The 21,076-nt window shown below is 33.5% G+C and overlaps 1 protein-coding gene across 1 annotated transcript; it reads left to right on the top strand.

Annotated features, from left to right (window-relative positions):
- The first annotated feature begins 19,540 nt into the window (after positions 1–19,540).
- Positions 19,541–20,821, top strand: LOC129231123 (uncharacterized). The gene has a single exon (XM_054865370.1). It carries the CDS (start codon positions 19,541–19,543, stop codon positions 20,819–20,821), a length of 1,281 nt encoding a protein of 426 aa, XP_054721345.1.
- Positions 20,822–21,076: the final 255 nt, after the last annotated feature.

The raw sequence follows: 21,076 nt of genomic DNA, 5'->3' as shown, positions 1-21,076 counted from the left end.
CGCAAATCCGTGTAGAGAAATAAACTTGGTAGCATAAAACTAGTCTGTAAAATCTTCTTTCCGATTTTGCATTCAGACTTCTAAAAGTTTACTAGATTATTGTCAATATGTTTAGGTGTTATAGAACACTGTGAAAAGGAATGCAGTTTTCCAGTAGAAATTTGAATTTTCACGGAAAGTTTGTCTCATGATACATTCCCACTTTAGAATCATGAAAATAAAACTCCTGGAATCTTTATATATTGATCCAGTGTTTTCAAAGTCAAATATGATCCAGAATTTACTCCAGTTTCAAATGTTAGTTCAGAATTCTCAATGTTTGACGCAATGTAGAATGTCACTGTTCGATTATGATTTCGAGTTTTGAAAACACAATGTCGATCCAAAATTTTCACTGCTTCACATCGTTTCAGCAATTTCTTCAATGTTGGATATCTATCCAGAATTTTATTCAGTATTTAATATTTCTTCAAAAATATTTTTGCCTTATTTCATTACTTCTATTTTGGAAGACAAAGTTCATCACTGCAAAAGAAAGCTTTCTCATTGAGTTGCTCCAATAACGCTTTTCTCTTTCGCTTTTTAAAATTTATTCGACATAGTTAAAAAAATTCACTGATGAAAATGATAAGATATCATTTAAGAAATGAAGGCAACAATAAAATTTTGAGGAAAATATTTCCGATATTCGGACAAAAGCATTTACCATGTGCAGCGGCGAGGAAGAGCAACAAGACACAAAATGTGCGGCAGACATTAATTACAGCTAAATCCTGGTGATTTTTACAGGGAAATTTACGGCAACCTTGACGTTTGGCGACGCAATGGTTTGGCGCGCGAACAAACGGTAGATACACGAGGCGAGGGGGCCTGAGGATTTAGGTGATTGTGAGGTACGTTTTAATGATTAATTTGAATTTATGTTTCACAAAAACTCAAATTAACTCTTGAAATTAGTAATGTTGCAAGTTTCATTTGTTATTTCAACGAATATTTATTCAAAAACTGCCTAATGACTTGCAAAATGGTTTGCTCGATCTTAAATGTCATAAATGTGATTTGATGTCAATAACATGTTACAATGTATTTAATATTGAGCTATTGAGATGAAATGATTAATTTATGTATTTCTCTTTCTCAGGGGCGTAGCTAAGGGGGGGGGGGGGTTTGGGGACAACCCCCCCCCCCCGAAAAGTTAGTCTCAAAAAAAAAAGAGAAAGAGAAGAGAGAAGAGAAAGAAAAAAAAAAGAAGAAAAGGAAAAAATTCCAAGCGATTACACACACACACACATATATATATATATATATATATATATATATATATATATATATATATATATATATATATATATATATGTGTGTGTGTGTAATTGCTTGGATATATACATATATATATATATATAGAGAGAGAGAGAGATAGAGAGAGAGAGAGATATGTATAAAAGAAGTAACCGCCCCCGAAAGTCGGGTCTAGCTACGCCACTGGTCTTTCTTCAAAGTGATCTCGTAATGGTTTGGTGCTCGTGAACATGAGAACAAAGAGGATTTTGCTTTGATTCATAAAGAAAACAAACAATGGTACAATTTTATTCATATTTTAATTAAAGCATAAGTAAACTTAGATAACGGCTTGTAATTCAGTGTAGATTTCATATTAAATCAACTAATTTCTAAAGAAATGCATCTTAATAGTATCTTACAAAACGGTTTCGCTCAATGATGAACGTCGTTATTATGGATATGAAGTAATAATGATTTGATTTCAATAATTTCTTGCTATGAACTTAATACTTTGCTCGTTAGACGAAATGTGATTTCTCTGTTAACTAATAACTATTTCTGCAATAGTTATTATATTTAGCTTCCTATATAGTGTTTCATTTGAGTAAAATTGCAAAGTTACAGACAGGAGCAAAATATGGTATTTTCTAGAAGAAAAATAATTTATGCATTTTTCTTTTTCAAAATGCAGGTACCTATTGACCAAATTATGTTTTTAAACAGGAGTATATTCATCTGATGCAGATTCTTACCTTTTTGAATTATAAAACAGTTATCAAACAATCATTTTTTTCCTTCTAGCTTCTGCTATTTAATAGAATTCTGTGTAACGGAAATCTCAAATTAAATAATTCACTCATCATCCTTTAAAAGATCTGTCAATCATGCTTTTATTGCTGAATTGCTTCATGACTTTCAGAAAAATAACATGCAGATTTGATTTTCTTGCCAGTTCCAGATATTGTCACATGCTTAAGGATAAATACTGAAGTATTTAAATCAAAGTATCATGTGGGGTGCAGTAGCTGTGAGCAGCAACAAACGCTCCAGGTTAAAGTGCTTATATGTTGAGGATTTTTACTGCTTGATATTTGTTTTTATTCTTGAGATTTTTTCTGCATTCGCAGAAAGATGTCCAATCTATTTTAATTTATTACAGTTCTACTTTTTGAAACTATTCTATATTGTTTATCTGTGTAATTATTCCTAGGCTGTTATGAAACTTGATCCTCAACTTGAATTGGTTTTGTATCATACTATAATTTGAGAATTTTCCTGTAATAAGCAGTTCATGCATTCAATTTCAAGGTCGTGCATTCAATTCTTGAATAATGCTTTTTATGAATTTGTCTTACTTCTATTCTTGATGTAATATTATGAAGCAATCATAGCTGAAGTATTTTTTTTTATAATAGATGGTCACACCTTAGTGTAATATACAACAAAAAAAGAGTTAAAGAGAATAAGCTATTGATACAGGGTGGCGACAGATCAGGGAGATCAGGGAAAAGTCAGGGAACTTTATTAATCAGGGAAAAGTCAGGGAAATATCAGGGAATTTTGAAAAAATAACAAAAAATCAGGGAAAAGTAATTTTTGGAGGAAAAAATTTTTTTTTGCTTTACAAAATTAAGTACTCTTAATTCTCTACGCATTTTACGCCAATTCTCTGTTCAAAAAAAAGTAAAATTAATGAAGTGCGAGTATACACTGCCGCATATTTGTGCATCTTTTTTTCTCAACGTCAAAGTATTGAATCTTACTTATTAACCACAGGATGAACTTCCTAAGATTGTTTTTGTGTCTGTTAGGTTGTTTATTTTACCTAGCTTGAAATTTCCTTTTACGCTTTCGATGCTACGTAAAATAAACAACTATACAGGCAAAGAGGAAGCCTTCAATTATGCCTTAGCTCCTTTGCCTTTATTCCATTGTCTTAAAGTAATTAGTGTACTCTAATCACGATTTCAAGAAGAAGGCTTTGGTTTTTGAATTAATACTATAAAAGCTTAAAAGTTATTACTTCTTCGTATTTTTAATTCAATTGCTAAAATTGAACTTTCAGTTAAAAAAACTTTGTTTTTTGCTTTTATACTATTTGTTGTCACCGCAGATTATAAAGGTTTTCTTTTCTTCAGACTTTAGTGATTCTTTAATTTTATACCTAAGTTGTATTCTTCTTTTATATATTTTAAAATTAACTAATTGCTTTTTTTTTCTTTTCTTTCCCTTGCATTTCAAAGTTGTTTGTTATAAAAGCAATCTAAGATTTTTTCTCGTTACATACTAAAATCATTTGAAATAGAGTTAACTTGTGTACTTAAGTAACTATCTTTATTTTTTTATTGTTAAAATACTGTATTCATTCATTAAAACTTATGTTCTTGATTAGAGAAAAGCTCCCTATGAATGGTTGTCAAATGGTTTCATCTGTTTTGCATAAATATGTCAATTAGTTATAAAAGAATAACTACATCTATTCTTTCACTATTACTTGTTATTCTTGCAACAATTATTATACTGTTTGAAAACTTAGTTCAAAATAATTTCAATTACTTTTTAGTTCTATCATAAATACACATGTTATTAAAAGTAATTTTAATAGTTTCTTAAAATTCTTATGCTAAATGGTTTCTGAAAGTAAAGTATTTTTTTTATTTCAATTTTCTATAATCTTTCCATGTATAAAAATTTAATATGCTGTTTTGTAGGTTGTTCCCCCTCCCCCCCCCCCCCAAAAAATGTCTTTTTTTTTAACCATTTTATTAAAAAAAAGTAGCATTTTTTTAAAATATATCTTTAGTTCAACAACTTTACATAACTTAAAACGTTTAAAATACTGCATTTTATACAAACATGCAATGGATTTCAAGTAAAGCAAAGAAAGAAAATTATTATCATTGGTAACGTAAATCAGGGAAATTTGGTGAACTTAATCAGGGAAAAGTCAGGGAACTTTTTTTCACAGTTCCTGTCGCCACCCTGTGATAACAGCTAGTTTACTATTGTACCTGTTGAAGAATATTTTAATTAATAACATGTTGAGAAGCAAAATATACTAATTATTTTCTGAATAGGATGGATACCTATTTAGAACTATTGTATGCCATTCCAATAGCATTGTTATAGTGTTGCATTCAAATTTTAAATTAAGTTTTTCCTCCCCAGAGTCTAAAAACTGTTTCTGGTGTCCAGTTGCAGAGGCTGAAAATTCCTGACTGAATGGCACATAGTAGAGGGAATTGGTTTCATTTGCTGCCGTTTCCTCTGCTTATGCTTTTCGGTTTTTTCCGAGCTTGAAGAGTAATTACTGAATCAACGGAAGTGTGGGTATGTTTGATCTTTAAAATTGTTACTTTCTTATGGATGCTATTCTCTATTGTTAATCTGTGTAATTGGAAACTTGGGTTACTCCCAGACTGTTATGAAACTTGATTCTCAACTTGAATTGGTTTTGTGCCATACTATATTTAGAGAATTTTCTTATAATACACAGGCAATGCATTTAATTCTTGAATAATCTTTCATATGAATGTGTCTTGCTTCTATTCTTGATATAATCTCTATTATGAAGCAATCATAGCTAAGTACATTTTTTATATAATACATGGTTACACCTTGGTGTAATAGATGACAAAAAAAGTAATAGCAAATAAGCTATTGATAACAGCTATTTTACTATAATTTTACCTATTGACAAAATATTTTAATTACAAACATGTTGAGAAATAAAATATTTTATTTTTCTGAACAGGATGAAAAACAGTATTGTGTCCATTAGCATTGTATAATATTGTTGCTTTTAAATTAAATTGTTTTTTCTTCCCAGAGTCCAAGAACTATTTCAGGTGTCCAGTTGCAGAGGCTGGAAATTCCCGACTGAATGGCACATTGTAGAGGGAATTGGCTTTATTTGCTGCCATTAACTCTGCTTGTGCTTTTCGGTTTTTTCCAAGCCTGAAGAGTAGCTACTGAATCAACTGAAGAATGGGATTCTCTCTCTCTCTCTCAACATTCCAGGGTCCCCATACTTACTACAACATGGAGATTAACCAGTTGGATGAGGCCTTAAAGACAGTTCTGGTTTTTTGATTCAGACCAGGAGCCAAGCAACCCCTGATCCAGCAGTCCCAAAAGTATCAGTTTGGCATGAGAACTTGTACTTTAACCATGGATATATTTAACAAGCCCTGGTCACCACTAACGATCACTGAGGTCTTCAATCGTCTGGAATAAATTCTGGAACACATTTTTTTATTTGTGTTATACAATCAACTCTCAATATCTCAAATATTCCTTGAGGGGCTGTGGTAACTTCCCATAACTTGAAGTTGAACCAGTCTGAGATTTGAATGTATTATATATTTTCACTAAACATAATGAAGTGTAACCAAAAGTGTGGGGAATTAGTGTCATTGAACCCCTTGATTTCCAATGACTGGCACAACTAAACTTTTTTTGTATGTGTGTGTGTGTTTTTTTTTTTTTTTTATAAATAAAGTTTTTTTTTTTTTCTCTCATATCACTTCTTTAAAAACCTCTCTCTCTCACTTTACACAACCTTTATAGAAATGTATAAAGCAATTTTACTCCAGGTGTGGGAGCTTCTTTGAACATCCCATGCTTTGCTCAGTGAGTCATCATCACAAATAATCCCTTTTCCTTGATACCTCATTGCTATTTTTTTCATGTCCTGATATCTTACCCAAGGGTGCCTCTAGGGTCAGGGACTCAGCTGCATTCCATGTAGTCTAGTAATCAAAGCTGATGTCATTAACCCACATAATCCCTGATCTGGGCCAAAGGGAAAACCGAAGATTTTTGTATTGCTATATGGTTATCCTAATGCTTCATGTTAAAAGTAAAGATGCTTTTGAAAAAAATAATGGCATCAACTGCACCACCTGCTTAGCAAGATTAAATCAACTTTATTAAAAGAGTTTTGTTTATAACCATGTATCAAATTTCTGTTTCATTAATCACAAAGTAAAGATTACATATTTTGAAATGGTGCCTATATTTTTTGTAGCTATAAATAAAATTCTTATATCCAAGTCTATGTGTCTGTATATTTAGTTTTTTCGACTAAATAGTTATATTTTTGCAAACCCTCAAATTTGCTACTTCTGTGTGATATCTTACAAGTGTGATAAAGTTACATCAATTTATAAACTTTATTTTTGCCATAAAGAAGCCAGAAAGGGGAGGGACCATTTTAATCATTTGAAGTCTGGTTGCTAATGTAGCAGATAAGCATTAGTTCAGTTATGTTTGATTAAATATGAGTAGAAGAAATTGTCTCAGACATACAGTTCATCAATTGTTTGTATATTTATATATTACAGAGGATATGTTTCTCTTTTAAAAATGAACACTAATAAAAGGTATAATGAAATATTAATTAGAGAAACTAAGCACTAGTTTCTGACTAATTGATGAGTGGGAGAAATTATCTCAGTCAGGCAATGTTCATCAAGGACATTCTTATTTATATATATTAGAGGATATGCTTTTCCCTTTTTTAATTCAATACATGAATTGTAGATAGAGCTCACTCATTTTCGCTTTCTCTGTTGTAATTTCTTAGTTTTCCAGATTTTTATTTTCCAAACATTGGCAGGGTTTAATTTCAAATTAATACTTTTATTGATAAAGACAATGTATAGAGTAAAATTAAAAACTGTTGTGTAACATTTGTTTATCACTTCAAATTTTCTGAAAAATTGAAAAAAGTAATATATTTTTATGACTGTGCTAACAACATGGGCGGATTTATGGGGGGTCAGAGGTGGGCAATGCCCCCCCAGTTTTGGGAGGACTTTATGTAGTAACAACACATCTTCCAAAAATTTAAAAAAAAAAAATCATTATTTTTTCGTTTTTGAACAGTACAGAAGAGCATGGGTGGATTTATAGGGGGGAGGGGGCAAAGGGGACAATGCTCCCCAGTTTTGGGAGGAGTTTATATAGTAACAACTTATCTTCCAAAATCTTATAACAAAAAAAAAAGACATGATTTTTCCTTTTTTGAATAAGAAATTAAAGTTTATTTTTTTCTTTTAAACTTAAAATAGCCGTTTCTTACAAAGTTTGAACAATGCTGTACAAGTGTATAATCTGCTACTCAATTTCAGAGGATGGAAAGTGCAAATTATTGATAGGTTCTAAAATCCCTGAAAAGAATTGGCGCAGTATAGCCTACAAGGGCTCTTGAACCAAAAACCCAATCTAACCAACCAAACCTTGAAAATAATTAGACAAGTCTTTGAAACTCCTAAGCAAAGTGTGCTTCAATTTTATTTCTTATCAAGTGTATAAATTAAGAATTGTTCAAATGGGTAGTATGTTACTCTCTTGATACCTATTCTCTAAATCTGTGCACCATCTCTTTTAAAGTATTAACTTGTATCACAAAGCACTTGTAAAGCGTAAAACTTAAAAAAAAAATTATTTGCCTATTATTTCCAATTAACCCTTATAAGACTTCAAAATGCAGAATTTTATATCTATTTTAGATAATTGCCTCCGGGGGAGTAACCCCCGGGTCCCCTAAAACTGGAGATATTCTATATCCCACTTAAAAGGGAGCACTGCGTTACTCTTTTAATACCAGCCCCCTATCTTTTAAGGTCAATTTAAAAATGACAGCATGATTACACACAGTAATGAAAACGACACATAAAAAAGTAAAGAATGGCCTTACGCATCACAGAAAACAGACAAAAACATGGGAGGGGGAGAACAATTAAAAATGTTTCTTCAAAAAAAAAAAAATCCTGCCCCCCCCCCCAGGAACTCAGTCCTAAATCCGCCTATGGCTAACAAAGGGCGTACCACAACTATGGAACCTGGGCCAAATTGAAAATATCAAAAAGAGATTAAAATTCATGATTGATATTTCTAAGTTTCACCAAAATGGAAGGGATCGGTGTAGTACATTCTGTCAAGAGGCCGCAAAATAAAGGATAAAGTATAATATAGTTAAATAGAAATGAAAGAGACTAATTAGTTAACAAATATTTTATTGATTTCCTCCCCCATTTTGCGGATTTATATGTCGTGTATTTTATTCATTTTCTCCCTTATGGAGAGAAAAAATTTTAAATATGTTTTTATTTATTTATTTATTATTTTTTTTTTCTAGTGACTCAAGAATTTAAATGGAATATCAACGTCATTTTTTGCTGGTGCGGAGTAGAGATGCGACAATGCATTAGCATATCGGTCAGCGGCCACTTTAACAATTTTTTTCAGCCGATTTTTACCGATTTTGCGAGAAGATGCCACGAAGTGCCCACGATAACATTCGTACACATATATGATCAATAAAGACTGGGATGCCTCGGAAAATTATATTTCTTCTAAGTCTGCCGCGAATCGAAAAAGTTTGGGAACACTTGCGCTATGGGATAGAATCGAAACCAAAAGTGAAACTTTTCGGAAAACGATGGACCGCGTTTCTATTCCCTAGTTTTGAATATATGAAAAAGAAAAAAAAGCTACATTTTAATTTAAAAATGTAGATTTCACATGTTAAGAGCATCTGTCAAATAAGTGGAGACAAAACCAGAAAGTTAGAGAATGATGAAATTTTTTCAACAAACACTACCTTTATGTTGGTATGATGAATATGATTTTTGAGACTTTGATACTAATTTATATACCTGAAATTATTTTCGTTAGTAAATATTGGGCAAAATTTGACTATATTTAAAATTAAGCTGCCCAGCCACCAGAAAAAATGTCAATGCTTTATTGAAGGTATTTAATAAACGCCCTTTCATAATAATCGAAGCTTTCTTTTTTATTACTAATTTAAAATGGAAATATTTTCTTAGTTACTCCGTAAAATTACACATACAAATGTCTATGTATGCAGGCAGTCGAGGAGGGGGGCGGGGGAGGGAATAACAGTTGCAATTTGGCCTTGAGCTCACAGATTGGTCCTGTAAACGAGATGCCTGTTCAAAATTTTGTTTTGCGATTTTTTTTTCTTTTTTTTTTAACTATGGGATTTTAGGAGTTTACTAACGAAAATTTTTTCTAGCATTTCATTTGCATTGGGCTGCGAAAAAACAAAGGAATAAATGCACCGAAAAAAAAAAAAAAAAACTGATCTGATTAAAACAAAAAAATTATCTTCGTACTGAAATGAGAAATTTATATTAAACAAAGTATAGAATACGCAAATTTGCTATCCATTGCAAATTTTATTAAGGAACGGCTCCAGATGGGGACGGGTACCCCCCATTTGAGTTTAAGAAGAGCTATATATGTGACACGACCCCTCCCCCCTTTTCTGAATAACCCCCTCTAAAAGCAGAAGTTGGATCCGCCCTTGATTTATGCATGCTCTGACTGATTCGAACACTTTATTATGTAAGCATGTATGTAAGTTTGTAGCAATGTGTCTTTTGTCCCAAAGGCCCGCCATTTCAAATTTTCTGGAATGGAGGGAGGGGGATAATGTCCCCCCCTCCATTCTAGAAACTTACATTATAAGTGCTCGAATCAGTCAGATTGTGCGCAATGCATTTAATTAAAAAAAAAAAAAAAAAAACCACCAAATTCGTACAAAAATGCCCAATTTCAGAAACATTTAAAAAATCCAGGGGGAAAGGGCAATTGAATCCCTGATCACCCATATGACGAGCATGGTTGTATGTGTTGGGGGGGGGGGGGATTCATGGGACAGAACTGCGCTGCCATTAAAATTTTCTTTACAGGTATTTTGGTTTCGTTCTTGGGGGGGGGGTATCACACTCTTGAAGGAAAGGGCACCCCTGCAGATCATGGAACAAACTTTGCCGTTGATTTTTTTTCGGGGGATTGAGGAGTATTTAAAGGAGTCTTTTTTTTTTCCTTTATGGTGTCTCTTTTTTTTTGGGGGGGGGGGGACTTTTTACAGATAGCTCCAATGAGTTAGTCGAGTCCCTGTATGAAAAGTTTATGACCCTATATGACTCTACCATAAGTATATTAATCAACTAACATATAACCAAATTTCACGGTGAAGTTATAATAAAACAAGTAACTGCATTTAAACTGTGTTGTTTGTTTGTTTGTGGCTTATTAGTGCTTGCTTTTCAAACGTGGTACAATTCGATTTTTAAAAAATAATTTTTCATATTTGCCTCTTATGTGACATTAAAAATATTTTTTAATTAATTAAAATGAATTGGACGAATAAAACACAATTTAGGAATGGTTCTTAAGTTCAATTATAAACTAATATATTTAAATCATTAAAAATAAAAAATTGTTTTTGTTAAATGTTTTTTTTTTCTTAACTGTACACCATTAATGAAGTAACTTAACTTGAACCGTAACGATTGTATCAAAAGAATTGCTTCATTTTGCTTATCGCCAAATATGGCGATAAACAAAAGAATCTAGCAACCTTTTTCAAATATGGCGGCTGGATTTAGCTGTATTTAACGGACGGCAGGGAGTAAAAGGAAGGAGACGAATCTCCATGTTAGCAGTTTGGCAACAAAATTCCACTTCCGCCAGAGGCCGCTAGAGTATCATCTCTCGCACTACTTATATCTTTTCGCTCGTAGCGAAGCATTGTAAACAAGTGTGTTTTAAAAACTATCACCTGTATATTTGGAAGTATTAAACTACTTTCGCCATGAAAGCTGTTCAAAGAAGCATAGAATACTTTACTCCACCCTAGGTTTTTGGCATATTTTGCATTCGATGTGTTTAATTTGTATTTCTGCTACGACTTTAGCGAGCATTCATTCTTGTTATGTGTTGTGCAATTTTGTGTTCTATTTTGTATATTGTTTTTGATATGGCTGTTCTGCTCATTTGCCATGAAACTAAAAATGATTTTAGCTGGCTTTTGAAAACATTTTCTCCCAATAAAACCCGTAAATTACGATCCGGTTTTCATAATTTTTCTGAGTACTATGCATTTAATTTTAAGAGTAAGCGAGAAGACTTGATTTTAAAGTTATTCATTTAAAAAAATAGAAAGAGAGTAGCAATGAACAACTAAAGTTTTGGAATTTAAATCACTAATTTTGTTTCCTTCTAGTTATATTTCCATGTCCTTTTTCTTCTTATTTATTAAATTTCACATATGCTTAACTTGAATAATAGAAACTCCACTGTAGTAGAAAAACTCAATAACGCACTCATGTAGAGAATTCAATTGAAATTAAGATTGAACTGTTTAACTTATAATTTTCATCAAAATATTTATGTTTTGCTTTTTTTTTCTTCAAATTTCACTTAAATCCAGAGCAGATCAACAATTTCAAACTAAACGTAATACATAAAGTTTTATGTAAGCTTATATCACACGAAATTTATGTACGGGAGGATGAGAAAGAAAGTAACTATGGTAAGTGAAAACGAAACTTAGCTTGATAAATATAAGCAATAAACTAGATTAACGCTTGAATTAAATAGCACTTTCTTGTAAGATTCTTTTTTAATTGTTCACAATTAACTAACGAAAAAGCAGTTTTTTTTCAGTGTTCAAAGTATTAATTATTTTTTTTCTTATCGTTTTTAAAGATTAATCCACCAGAAAAAAGGGGGGGGGGGGGGGAAACGGCTTTTTCAGCAGAAGTAAACAAAAAAAGAAACTAAATATTATTGCACATATTACTGTGAAATATTTAATTTTAAATGAGCTTATATCATGCAAAATTTATGGGGGAGGGGGGGAGAGGGTTGATCGAAGTTACTGCATAAATTAATTGGAGTAAAAGAACTAAGGAGAAAGAAGATCGAGGACACACAGAATTAATGTCTAAATTCTAGAACAAATATAAGAAAGAAAGTAATTTTAGGTCCATCGTGCTGACCGCGCGATATTATTGAGTTCCAACAAATTTTTCGTATCAATGGCCCCAAACTAGCTAACTGCCGGCATCCACCCAGTCGAATACTCGGGGTCGGTTAAATCAGGCGAGCGAACTGCGAGAGATGGACCACTAGCGCCACCATTGGCGATGGAATAATCCGGTCACTTTTTCGCCCCGCTGCCAAAGGAGATGAGGCTCCTTCTTTTAGCCTCCCTGTGACGGACGGTAAAATGTGCAGAGCAGACAAAGTTGAAGTTTCTTTTTCGCCGGGTTTTAAAAAATTACAAAAGCGTTTAAAGTGAACTCAAATAGCTCCAATTTTTGAAGACTCTCTCTACGTTCAAAATTTGTCTTAGCTTTAAAACAGTTTGTGGAGTTTCAGGTAATCAGACTCAGTGTTTAATTGCTCACTTAGGAAAATGAATCATTTTTCAGATTTGATTCAAAATCGGTTGAACATCAAAGAGCCATCTTCCGCCCAATATTCGCAACGCGTCTTTCCAAAATGCGGGCATCTGAGGAGCACGCGGTCGCCAACTGGCTACATTGTAAACAGAAACGAGCTTGGCGAAAAAAGTTATTGACGTACTGAAGCATGCGCAGTGCGAGAGCAGAATACGCGTTTAATAGTTTTTCTTTCCAAAAGCGCGTGTAGTTGCTAATAAAATGTGACTGTGGATGCTCAATGTTTCAATGAGGAAACTATTCCAAAACTAAAAGGAATTGATGAAGAGTTTATGTTCGTGTCAGGAGGTCCAGAAATTTGTTTATGATCATCGATAAATTTTGAAAAAAGAAAAAAAAAAAGAAAAAAACTTTCTTGAAAAAATTTCAAAACATAACACAGAATATACATTACTTTTAGAAAGACTGCAAATCCCACAAGGTGAGTTATATATTATGAATATGTATTAATATTTGTATGCATTTTACAAAATAAATGTGCTATATTTTTTTCTTTATTATTGCAGTCTTAAATTTCAGTGTTCAAAATCTCGGCTTTCCTAACCAGGGTTGTTTGGCCAAAATGTTTACAAAAATTTTAAAAATTGTTGGAAAATGTAAAACTTAATTAATGCAAACTAATCTGCAAAGCTTTAGAGATTAGTTAGATCAATAAATTTTCTAATTCATCACTATATTTAATGCAATTTAGGTTTGTTAATTAGTTTTTTCTTTCTCTTTTTCAAAATCAATGCAGCTTATTCTACTGAGTACATAAGTGTACAAGGCTGACCAACTAAGTTCCTTTGAATTACATGGGCCAAGTACTTCTTACAATTCAATACCCCAAAAAGTATATGTCAAACAAAACTTAATTCAATACCAAACTTGCTTGATTTGTGATATTACTTAATATGTTGATCTTTGGAATTTTTAAGCTATGTGATGTTCATTAGACTTGTGCTCCATTTATCTATACTTCAAATTGCTCTCTGTACTTGAGAATGAATGATTTAAATTTTACCTTGTTTTTCACAAAAAAACTATTATCAGGAAATTAATTTGCAAGATTTATTCTTGATTATATATTATTATGTTTTAAATATCATAATAAATTATTGCTCTGATTAATTATTTATGCCAAAGCCTATTTAAGTATAGTTTTTCAAAAGTTAAAAGATTTTCAAAAAATATTTTTGCTATAGAAAGCTCTACTTATGGAAAAATTCAATTACAAGTTTTTGTTTTTAATTATTTAATTAATAATCATGAAATTAGGTACAACTATGAATATTTAACATTAATTGACAATTAATAAACAAAGTCTTTGTGAATCTCAGAAAATAAAGCTGTTCTTCTAACAAATAGTGTTTAAACCAAATAAACCCATTTTGAACCAAAAAAACGTAGTTTAAGCTAAAAACTTTTTTCCAACCCTGACACTAATCTTATTTTACTCACTCATTTAAAAAGAAAACGAAAAATAAACCCTTACAATGTTACAAATACACAAAGACAAACAACTTCAAAACTTATTATAATACATACAGTTATTTAAAATTAAAGATATGAGAGATAAAAAAAATGTGATCATTTCACAAATCTTGAAAAAAGTGATTTGTCTTAGTCGGCCGTAGCGGTATAGCTTAAAACAAATTTCGGAAGGGGACATGATTAGTTTTTAAACTTGCATTATTTATGTGTCTCAATGATATACTATTTTAATTTCTGAAGCTTTTATGTAAGGTAATGCATGATTCTTTACTTACAACATTTTGTGTATGTTACCATGACTTTCAGTTATCAATATCGAGTTGGATTGACAGAGTTTTGCCCAAGATGGAGAAAACCCCTCTCAGTAAAAATACTTCTTGGCCGTAGTGGTAAAAATAGCTAGTTTCATTTACAAGGAAGTAATTTAATTTTCACTTCAAAGTGTTTTTTATAATGTTTGTAGTATATTTCATTTTTCTGTATTTGTTTTGAAACATAATTCCCAATCTATTTAATTTTATTTCAATAATCATTTTTAAAATTAAAATTATCAGAAAGAATGATTTATTATTAATGAAATTTCCAATATTTTGATTTTAGTCTCAATTGTAGTATGTACAAAATCATATTAGTTTTAGTATGCTTTTTGAAATCCTGCCAATTTTCCTAGTTGCCATTTTTTACCAGGTTTTTTCCAGTGTTTGTCACTATCTCGGCAAAATGCCAAACTCAACTTCGGAGAAAGAAATTATCAATGTATATAGAATCGGAAATAAACATCAACTCAGCTTACTCACCACATACTGTTTGGCTTTTGGAAAAAAATTTTGAGCAATCACGATTGCTAATTGTTTTCATTTGACCATCCTTGATGTCCGGTTCCTTTTTCAACCCCACCGTCCTCTGCAGGCGCGGCTACTCCAGTCCTGAGCACTGTCACCCCCCCTCCCCCGTAGCCGCTTCTCCTGGTCGGTGGTGTCCATGTCCTACACATACGCACGCTCATACACATACACACATGCGCCTTTACACACATACACGCCAACGTGCATTCACGCAGGTCTACGCACACACAAGCATGCACATGCACAACTAAACACAAGTAACCGTCTCAGGCTTAGGCCTAGGACAGGAGCCATTTCTAGACACAATAACTCCAATCACTAGGGTCCTGTCGTAGCTCGTGATTGCGAAAAACTTGATTTGAATTCAAATAATTTTTTTTCCCCATTTGTTTTAAATTTGACTCTTAATTTCCCGACTGCTCGAGGGCGACGCAAAGGAGGGCAATGTGTTTATCACTCTATGCATGTACGTCTGTTCCTATGTGACGTTCTAGGGGCTAAATGCCTTGGTCAATTTTGGTTATTCTTACATCAAACGATTTGTCTTAACATTGGGAGTGTCACTAAACACATGACAGTAATCAAAATTCACCATATCAGCAACCAGTTGCCATATTTTGTCATTTCGGGAACTACCTGCATACTGTCGCACGCTACCTGGCTACCTGCGTGTGACAAATGCAGGTAGTTTTCACTGCCTGAATTTTTTTGTTTATGAAGTCTACTACTTGGGATCTCAGTGACCGAGTGGTCTAAGCGATTGCTTCCCCCACTTGAGCCGGTGGGCCAACACACCCTTGCTCCGGACGTACTTTTCCCCTCTTTCTGATGAAAATTCTTTCATGTGTTCTTTATTTGTATTATGTACTGTAATAAAAAGTATATTATGCGTAATGAAGGCAAGACACTCAGATTGTAGTCCTCATCAAAATAAACCCGTGCAATGAGCACCAAAAAAGGAAAGTCTACTAATTGGATTTTCATCTCTAACATGGTGCATTTGTCGTGATTCAGAGGACTGAGTTTCAGGATGTGTACTTTCTCAACAGGCTTTTTTAGTTTTGCGAGAAAGATTTGATTGACATTTCCGATTTCGGGTCATCATGAGTTATACAGGCTGTTTATATAGCTGTGCTGTGGTTGACTAAAGTTTTCGCATTTTTGCCGAAAGTCAAGCACATGTAGCTTTAAGCTAATTATCAGTAGTTTAGACCACCGCAATTTATTTAATAGACCTCACGATACAAACAAACTCTCTCAATGAAATGAAAAGATTGCGAAATGTACCGTATCATAATCATAATAACTTAAGTCAATGAAAATTAACTAAAAGGTGTCAAAAAAAAAACAAATAAATAAAAACAAAAAACCCGACTGCGTAAAAACCGAAAAAAACTAGAAGGAAAAATGTATAAGGCCAGTAGTTTAGAATGTTATTAAGTACTACTGAATAACTACACCATTTAAATAGTTTTATAACCGTACACAGATAAGAAATCATAAATTCAAAAGCAGAGTAGAAGGATCAACAGTCTGGGCCCATTCCTTTCTGATTCAAGGAACCCCGTAAAATTTGAATAAGCCCCGACTGTTGATCCTTCTATTCTGCTTTTGAATTTATGATTTTTTCTTATCTGTGTACGGTTATAAAACTATTTCAACGGTGTAGTTATTCAGTAGTACTTAATAACATTCTAAACTACTGGGCCTATACAATTTTCTTTTTAGGTTTTTCGGTTTTTACGCAGTCGGGTTTTTTGTTTTAATTTAATAATTTTTTATTGTTAATTTTATCTTAAGAAGATAAACCTAGCATATTATACGACTATGTATTTACATTTCACAATTTTTTTTTTTTTTTTTTTTTGAATGACACATAGCAGGACCCTAAGCAGTTGCCTGCATTGCCTGGCCTTGATGCCGCTCTTGATTAACAGCGTATTTTAGACGTTTTGGAAAAGAAAGTTCACATTACCATATAAAAAGGAGGACAATAATAGGAAATAATTGTTTGCGGTCCAATGTTGACCGGAATTAGGATCATTGTCAACAGACGTGCGGCTATTTAAAACACTTTTACTTGCATGTACTAGGTCTCACAAGGCGCTTTATGAACTTGTGCCCTTCAAGAGAGATACATTCTGTTTTTGATGCACTGTGAAGGACAATTTAAAGCACCGGGAAGGAAGTTGCATCCAGGATGGGAATCAATCTCGCTACCTGGGGATCCAAATTTTTAATTTTGCCACTTGTTACTTTTGCCTTTGCTTCTCACTGCCTCAATTGGTGTTCTGGTATTTGCAGGGGCCGACTGGGTTCCTTGAGGGTGTCAACCTTGACTCTCAAGGGTGTACTGGTTCGAAGGCGTAAAACAAAGTGAAAGCACACGAGTTTTGAGAGCGGGGAAACAAAGGTGCACAGGTTTAAGGGCACAAAAAAAAAAAAAAAAAAAAAAAAAATTGGGCGCACAGGTCAATAAACCATTTAGTTCTTTTTTTTTCGTTATAAAAATTAAAAAGACTAATGATGGTATGCTTTTAAAGATTAATTGTAGTTTAAGTTGCATTGCTCTTAAAAGTATTTGCAGCAATAAATTGGAGGAAGAATTATGGAAGTATAGAATTTTAACATTTACCTTGGAATGTGTACCTCCAGTGTCAGCATTAATGTATTTTCTTAAACATTTTGCCGCATCCGCTGGTTTTGGAGACGTATAAATTAAAACCGATTTTCAAAATAACGTAACTTGGATTCGCCTGCCTGAAATAATTGAAACTGTTGTCAAAGTAGAATAACGACCCAAAAACAATTCTCCGAAACAGCCTATTGACCAGGGTGCCCCTAGACAGACTCGAAGCAGAGTGTTGAACGCCAAAACTACAACTAGAAACAATCTACCACACCTGGATGACCCTAACATGTTTGATGATAGCCCGGCCCCTGAGATAGACCATTCAGCAGAAGTGAATAGTACACCAGAAATGGACAATTCACCTGCGTGAATATTTTTTTCTTTTCAGATGATATTGTTACATGTAAGTCAAGGGGCATCTGAATCCAGAAATGATCTACAGCTCCCTCAGATGCACTATGCAAAGTAAAGACAGACGAGTATTCGAATTTTATTGCAGAACCCACAGGAGCCAAGTAAGAACAGCACCTGCATTATACCTTTTTGATCGCAGATGGACACAGCTCCGCAAATGGACACAGCTCGGGCATGAACTGAATGCTGAACACCAAATTATAAGAAACAATTTCAAATTACAGAAATCATTAATGGATCAAGAAGTGTTTTCCTGGAAATTAAAATTTTTTAATTTCAATGTTCCAAAATAAATGCAGCGGCTTACCGCAAAGCAAATATATACATACCTTGTCTTATTTCTTGTCTTCTTTCAAAATAACGAAAAGTTGATTGTAGAGAGCTTGTAGATATTTAGGAGACCTGAAAACCGACAGAAAAGAAAGCTAGATAAATATCTAGGCAATCTACATTCCACCGGTCATCGGGATATCTCCCTTTATTTCGCATTCACAAAGCATTGTATATACACTGGTCCACAGGACTTTATACTATAAAAACATAAGTATAAACGAAGACGACGAAAAACCAACATTCCGAAAGATAAACGACATAAGTATAAACATATAAACAGTTAAATGTTCCAGAAAACCCAACATTCCGAAAGATAAGTATAAACATATAAACAGTTAAATGTTCCAGAAAACCTAAAAGAACTCCATCAGATAGGATACCAGTCATCACTCCCATCACCACACTGTCTTCCGTACATCGAGTGTCCATCTAAAAGATCAGATTCATATTTACAAACGAATGAGTAGATATTCTTGGTCAAGTGGTTAGCGCATCGGAAATAAATTCCTAGAACATCTTTTGTTGAACTCGGGTTCGATTCCCGAGGAATGACATATTTATATTTACCTCTTGTACTGACACCACTTACCTGAGGCTAGGTGAGGTGAGGCTTTGAGTGGAGACGCAGGTGAGGCTTTTAACAATGATAAACTTGAGGTAGGTAAACCTTTTACAGGTGATTTTTTCGGTTAATTTTTTTTAGATCGGTTAAATTTTTCGGATCTTTTCTTCTTTGTCTCTTATGTATGTTTAATTATCAATATTATAACAATTAATTGCCCTGTGAGGTGACCGGGGGGTAAGAATAGTCTCAACGTAGCCTATGCGTGTCGTAAAAGGCGACTAAAATAGGTGCTCAGTGCCTGGGAGGATAGCCGGGCACCCTGCCCCTGGGGATCGTACAGGGGACTGGTCCTCCAGGTTGGGGGTTGGGCGTGGGGCTGACAACCCCACCTCGTAAAAAAAAAACTCGTGTTTCGAAATCCAATGGAGAAAATAACCGGACTGTTTTACGAAAACAACCTGGAAAACGGACAATGGACTTGAGAATTGGAAGCTGGAATGTTTTGTCTTTATACAAAAGTAAAGCACTTTTAAAGTTACTGCAGCAACTAGATCAGTACAATGTTGATATATGTGCTTTACAGGAAATGAGGTGGACAGGTAATGGAACTTTCAACAGTAAAAACTACTTAGTTTTCTATAGTTGCAATGATAGGAAACATGTTGAAGGAACTGGATTTGTTGTAAATAAAAGAATTTCACATCTCGTAATGGATTTTCAAGCAATTTCACCAAGACTAAGTAAGTTGAGAATTAGGGGAAAGTTTTTTAACTACAGCCTTTTGTGTTGCCATGCCCCTACAGAAGATAAATCTGATGAAGAAAAGGAAACATTTTATGAAATTCTGTCTAGAGCCTACAGTGGATGTCCAAGACATGATGTGAAAATAGTTATTGGGGACATGAATGCTAAACTTGGAAAGGAATTAGAATACAGCTCTGTTCTTGGTAGATATAGCCTTCATGATTTGACAAACGACAATGGATGTAGACTGGTTGATTTTGCGGTGGAGCATGGGATGATTGTTGGAAGTACCTTATTTTGTCATAAACTAATCCATAAAGAAAAATGGAAAGCACCAGGTGGTACATGTTCAAATCAAATAGACCATGTTTTGATTGATGCTAGACATAGCTCAGACCTAATTGACGTTAGAACATACAGAGGTGCAAATATAGACTCTGATCACTATTTAATTATTTCCAGGATTAGAGCAAGGCTTTCCAATGCCAAGAAAGAACGGATTGAGCCCCTAAAAACGTTTGATTGTGAGAAACTTAAGAACACTGAAGTAAAAAAGGAATATGCTGAATGTTTAGAAAAGCATCTAACGGAAATCAGTGATAGCGACTCCATAGATGAATACTGGAGAAAAATAAAAGAAAGTGTTTGTCATACAGCTAAAGCTGTAGTTGGAAACATTGAACACAAGAAGGATAAAGACTGGTATGACGATGAATGTGCTGAACTCACAAATAAGAAGAATCAAGCATATAAAATAATGTTGCAGAGAAATACCAGACATAACTCAGATGAATATAAAAGAGCTAGAAAAGAAGAAAAAAGGCTTCACAAATTGAAGAAAAGAACTTTTGAAGAGGAGAACCTCAAAGACATTGATAATCTCAAAACCATCAATGAATGCAGAGCATTCTATAGAAAGGTCAATCGTAGTCGTTCTGACTTTAAACCAAGTTCTGCTCTGTGTCGAGACAAGCAGGGTGAAATCCTGGCTAACAAACAGGATATACTTTGTAGATGGATGGAACATTTTGGTGACCTTTTAAACTCGGAGGAACCAGTGGAAGACCATCGGCGCGACTCTACAGATTTAAATGATAACGAAGTCATCCCCCTCCCAGATAGAGATGAAATTCAATTTGCTTTAAATAAACTAAAAAATAATAAATCGCCAGGACATGATCTTATTTCTGCAGAGTTGCTAAAAAAAATGGATGTCCTCAGCTATATGAGCACCTGCATAAACTAATAATTGATATTTGGAGCTCTGAAGATATACCATCAGACTGGAACATTAGTATTTTGTGCCCAATTCACAAGAAAGGAGACCCAATGGTCTGCTCCAACTATAGAGGCATCAGCCTGCTAACCACATGCTATAAAATCCTATCCAATATTCTGTTTGTGAGACTAAAACCATTTGTGGATTCAGAAATTGGTAGTTATCAATGTGGGTTTAGAAGTGGAAAATCTACAGTAGACCAAATTTTCTGTCTACGTCAAA

The sequence above is a fragment of the Uloborus diversus genome, chromosome 10, assembly GCF_026930045.1.
Source record: "Uloborus diversus isolate 005 chromosome 10, Udiv.v.3.1, whole genome shotgun sequence".
NCBI classification, from domain to species: domain Eukaryota; kingdom Metazoa; phylum Arthropoda; class Arachnida; order Araneae; family Uloboridae; genus Uloborus; species Uloborus diversus.
Note: the sequence above shows the minus strand (reverse complement) of the source record. Positions and strands in the feature narration are given on the sequence as shown.

Coding starts and splice junctions, on each gene's coding strand:
- LOC129231123 (XM_054865370.1), top strand. CDS start 19,541: ATGGATTTTCAAGCAATTTCACCAAGACTAAGTAAGTTGAGAATTAGG.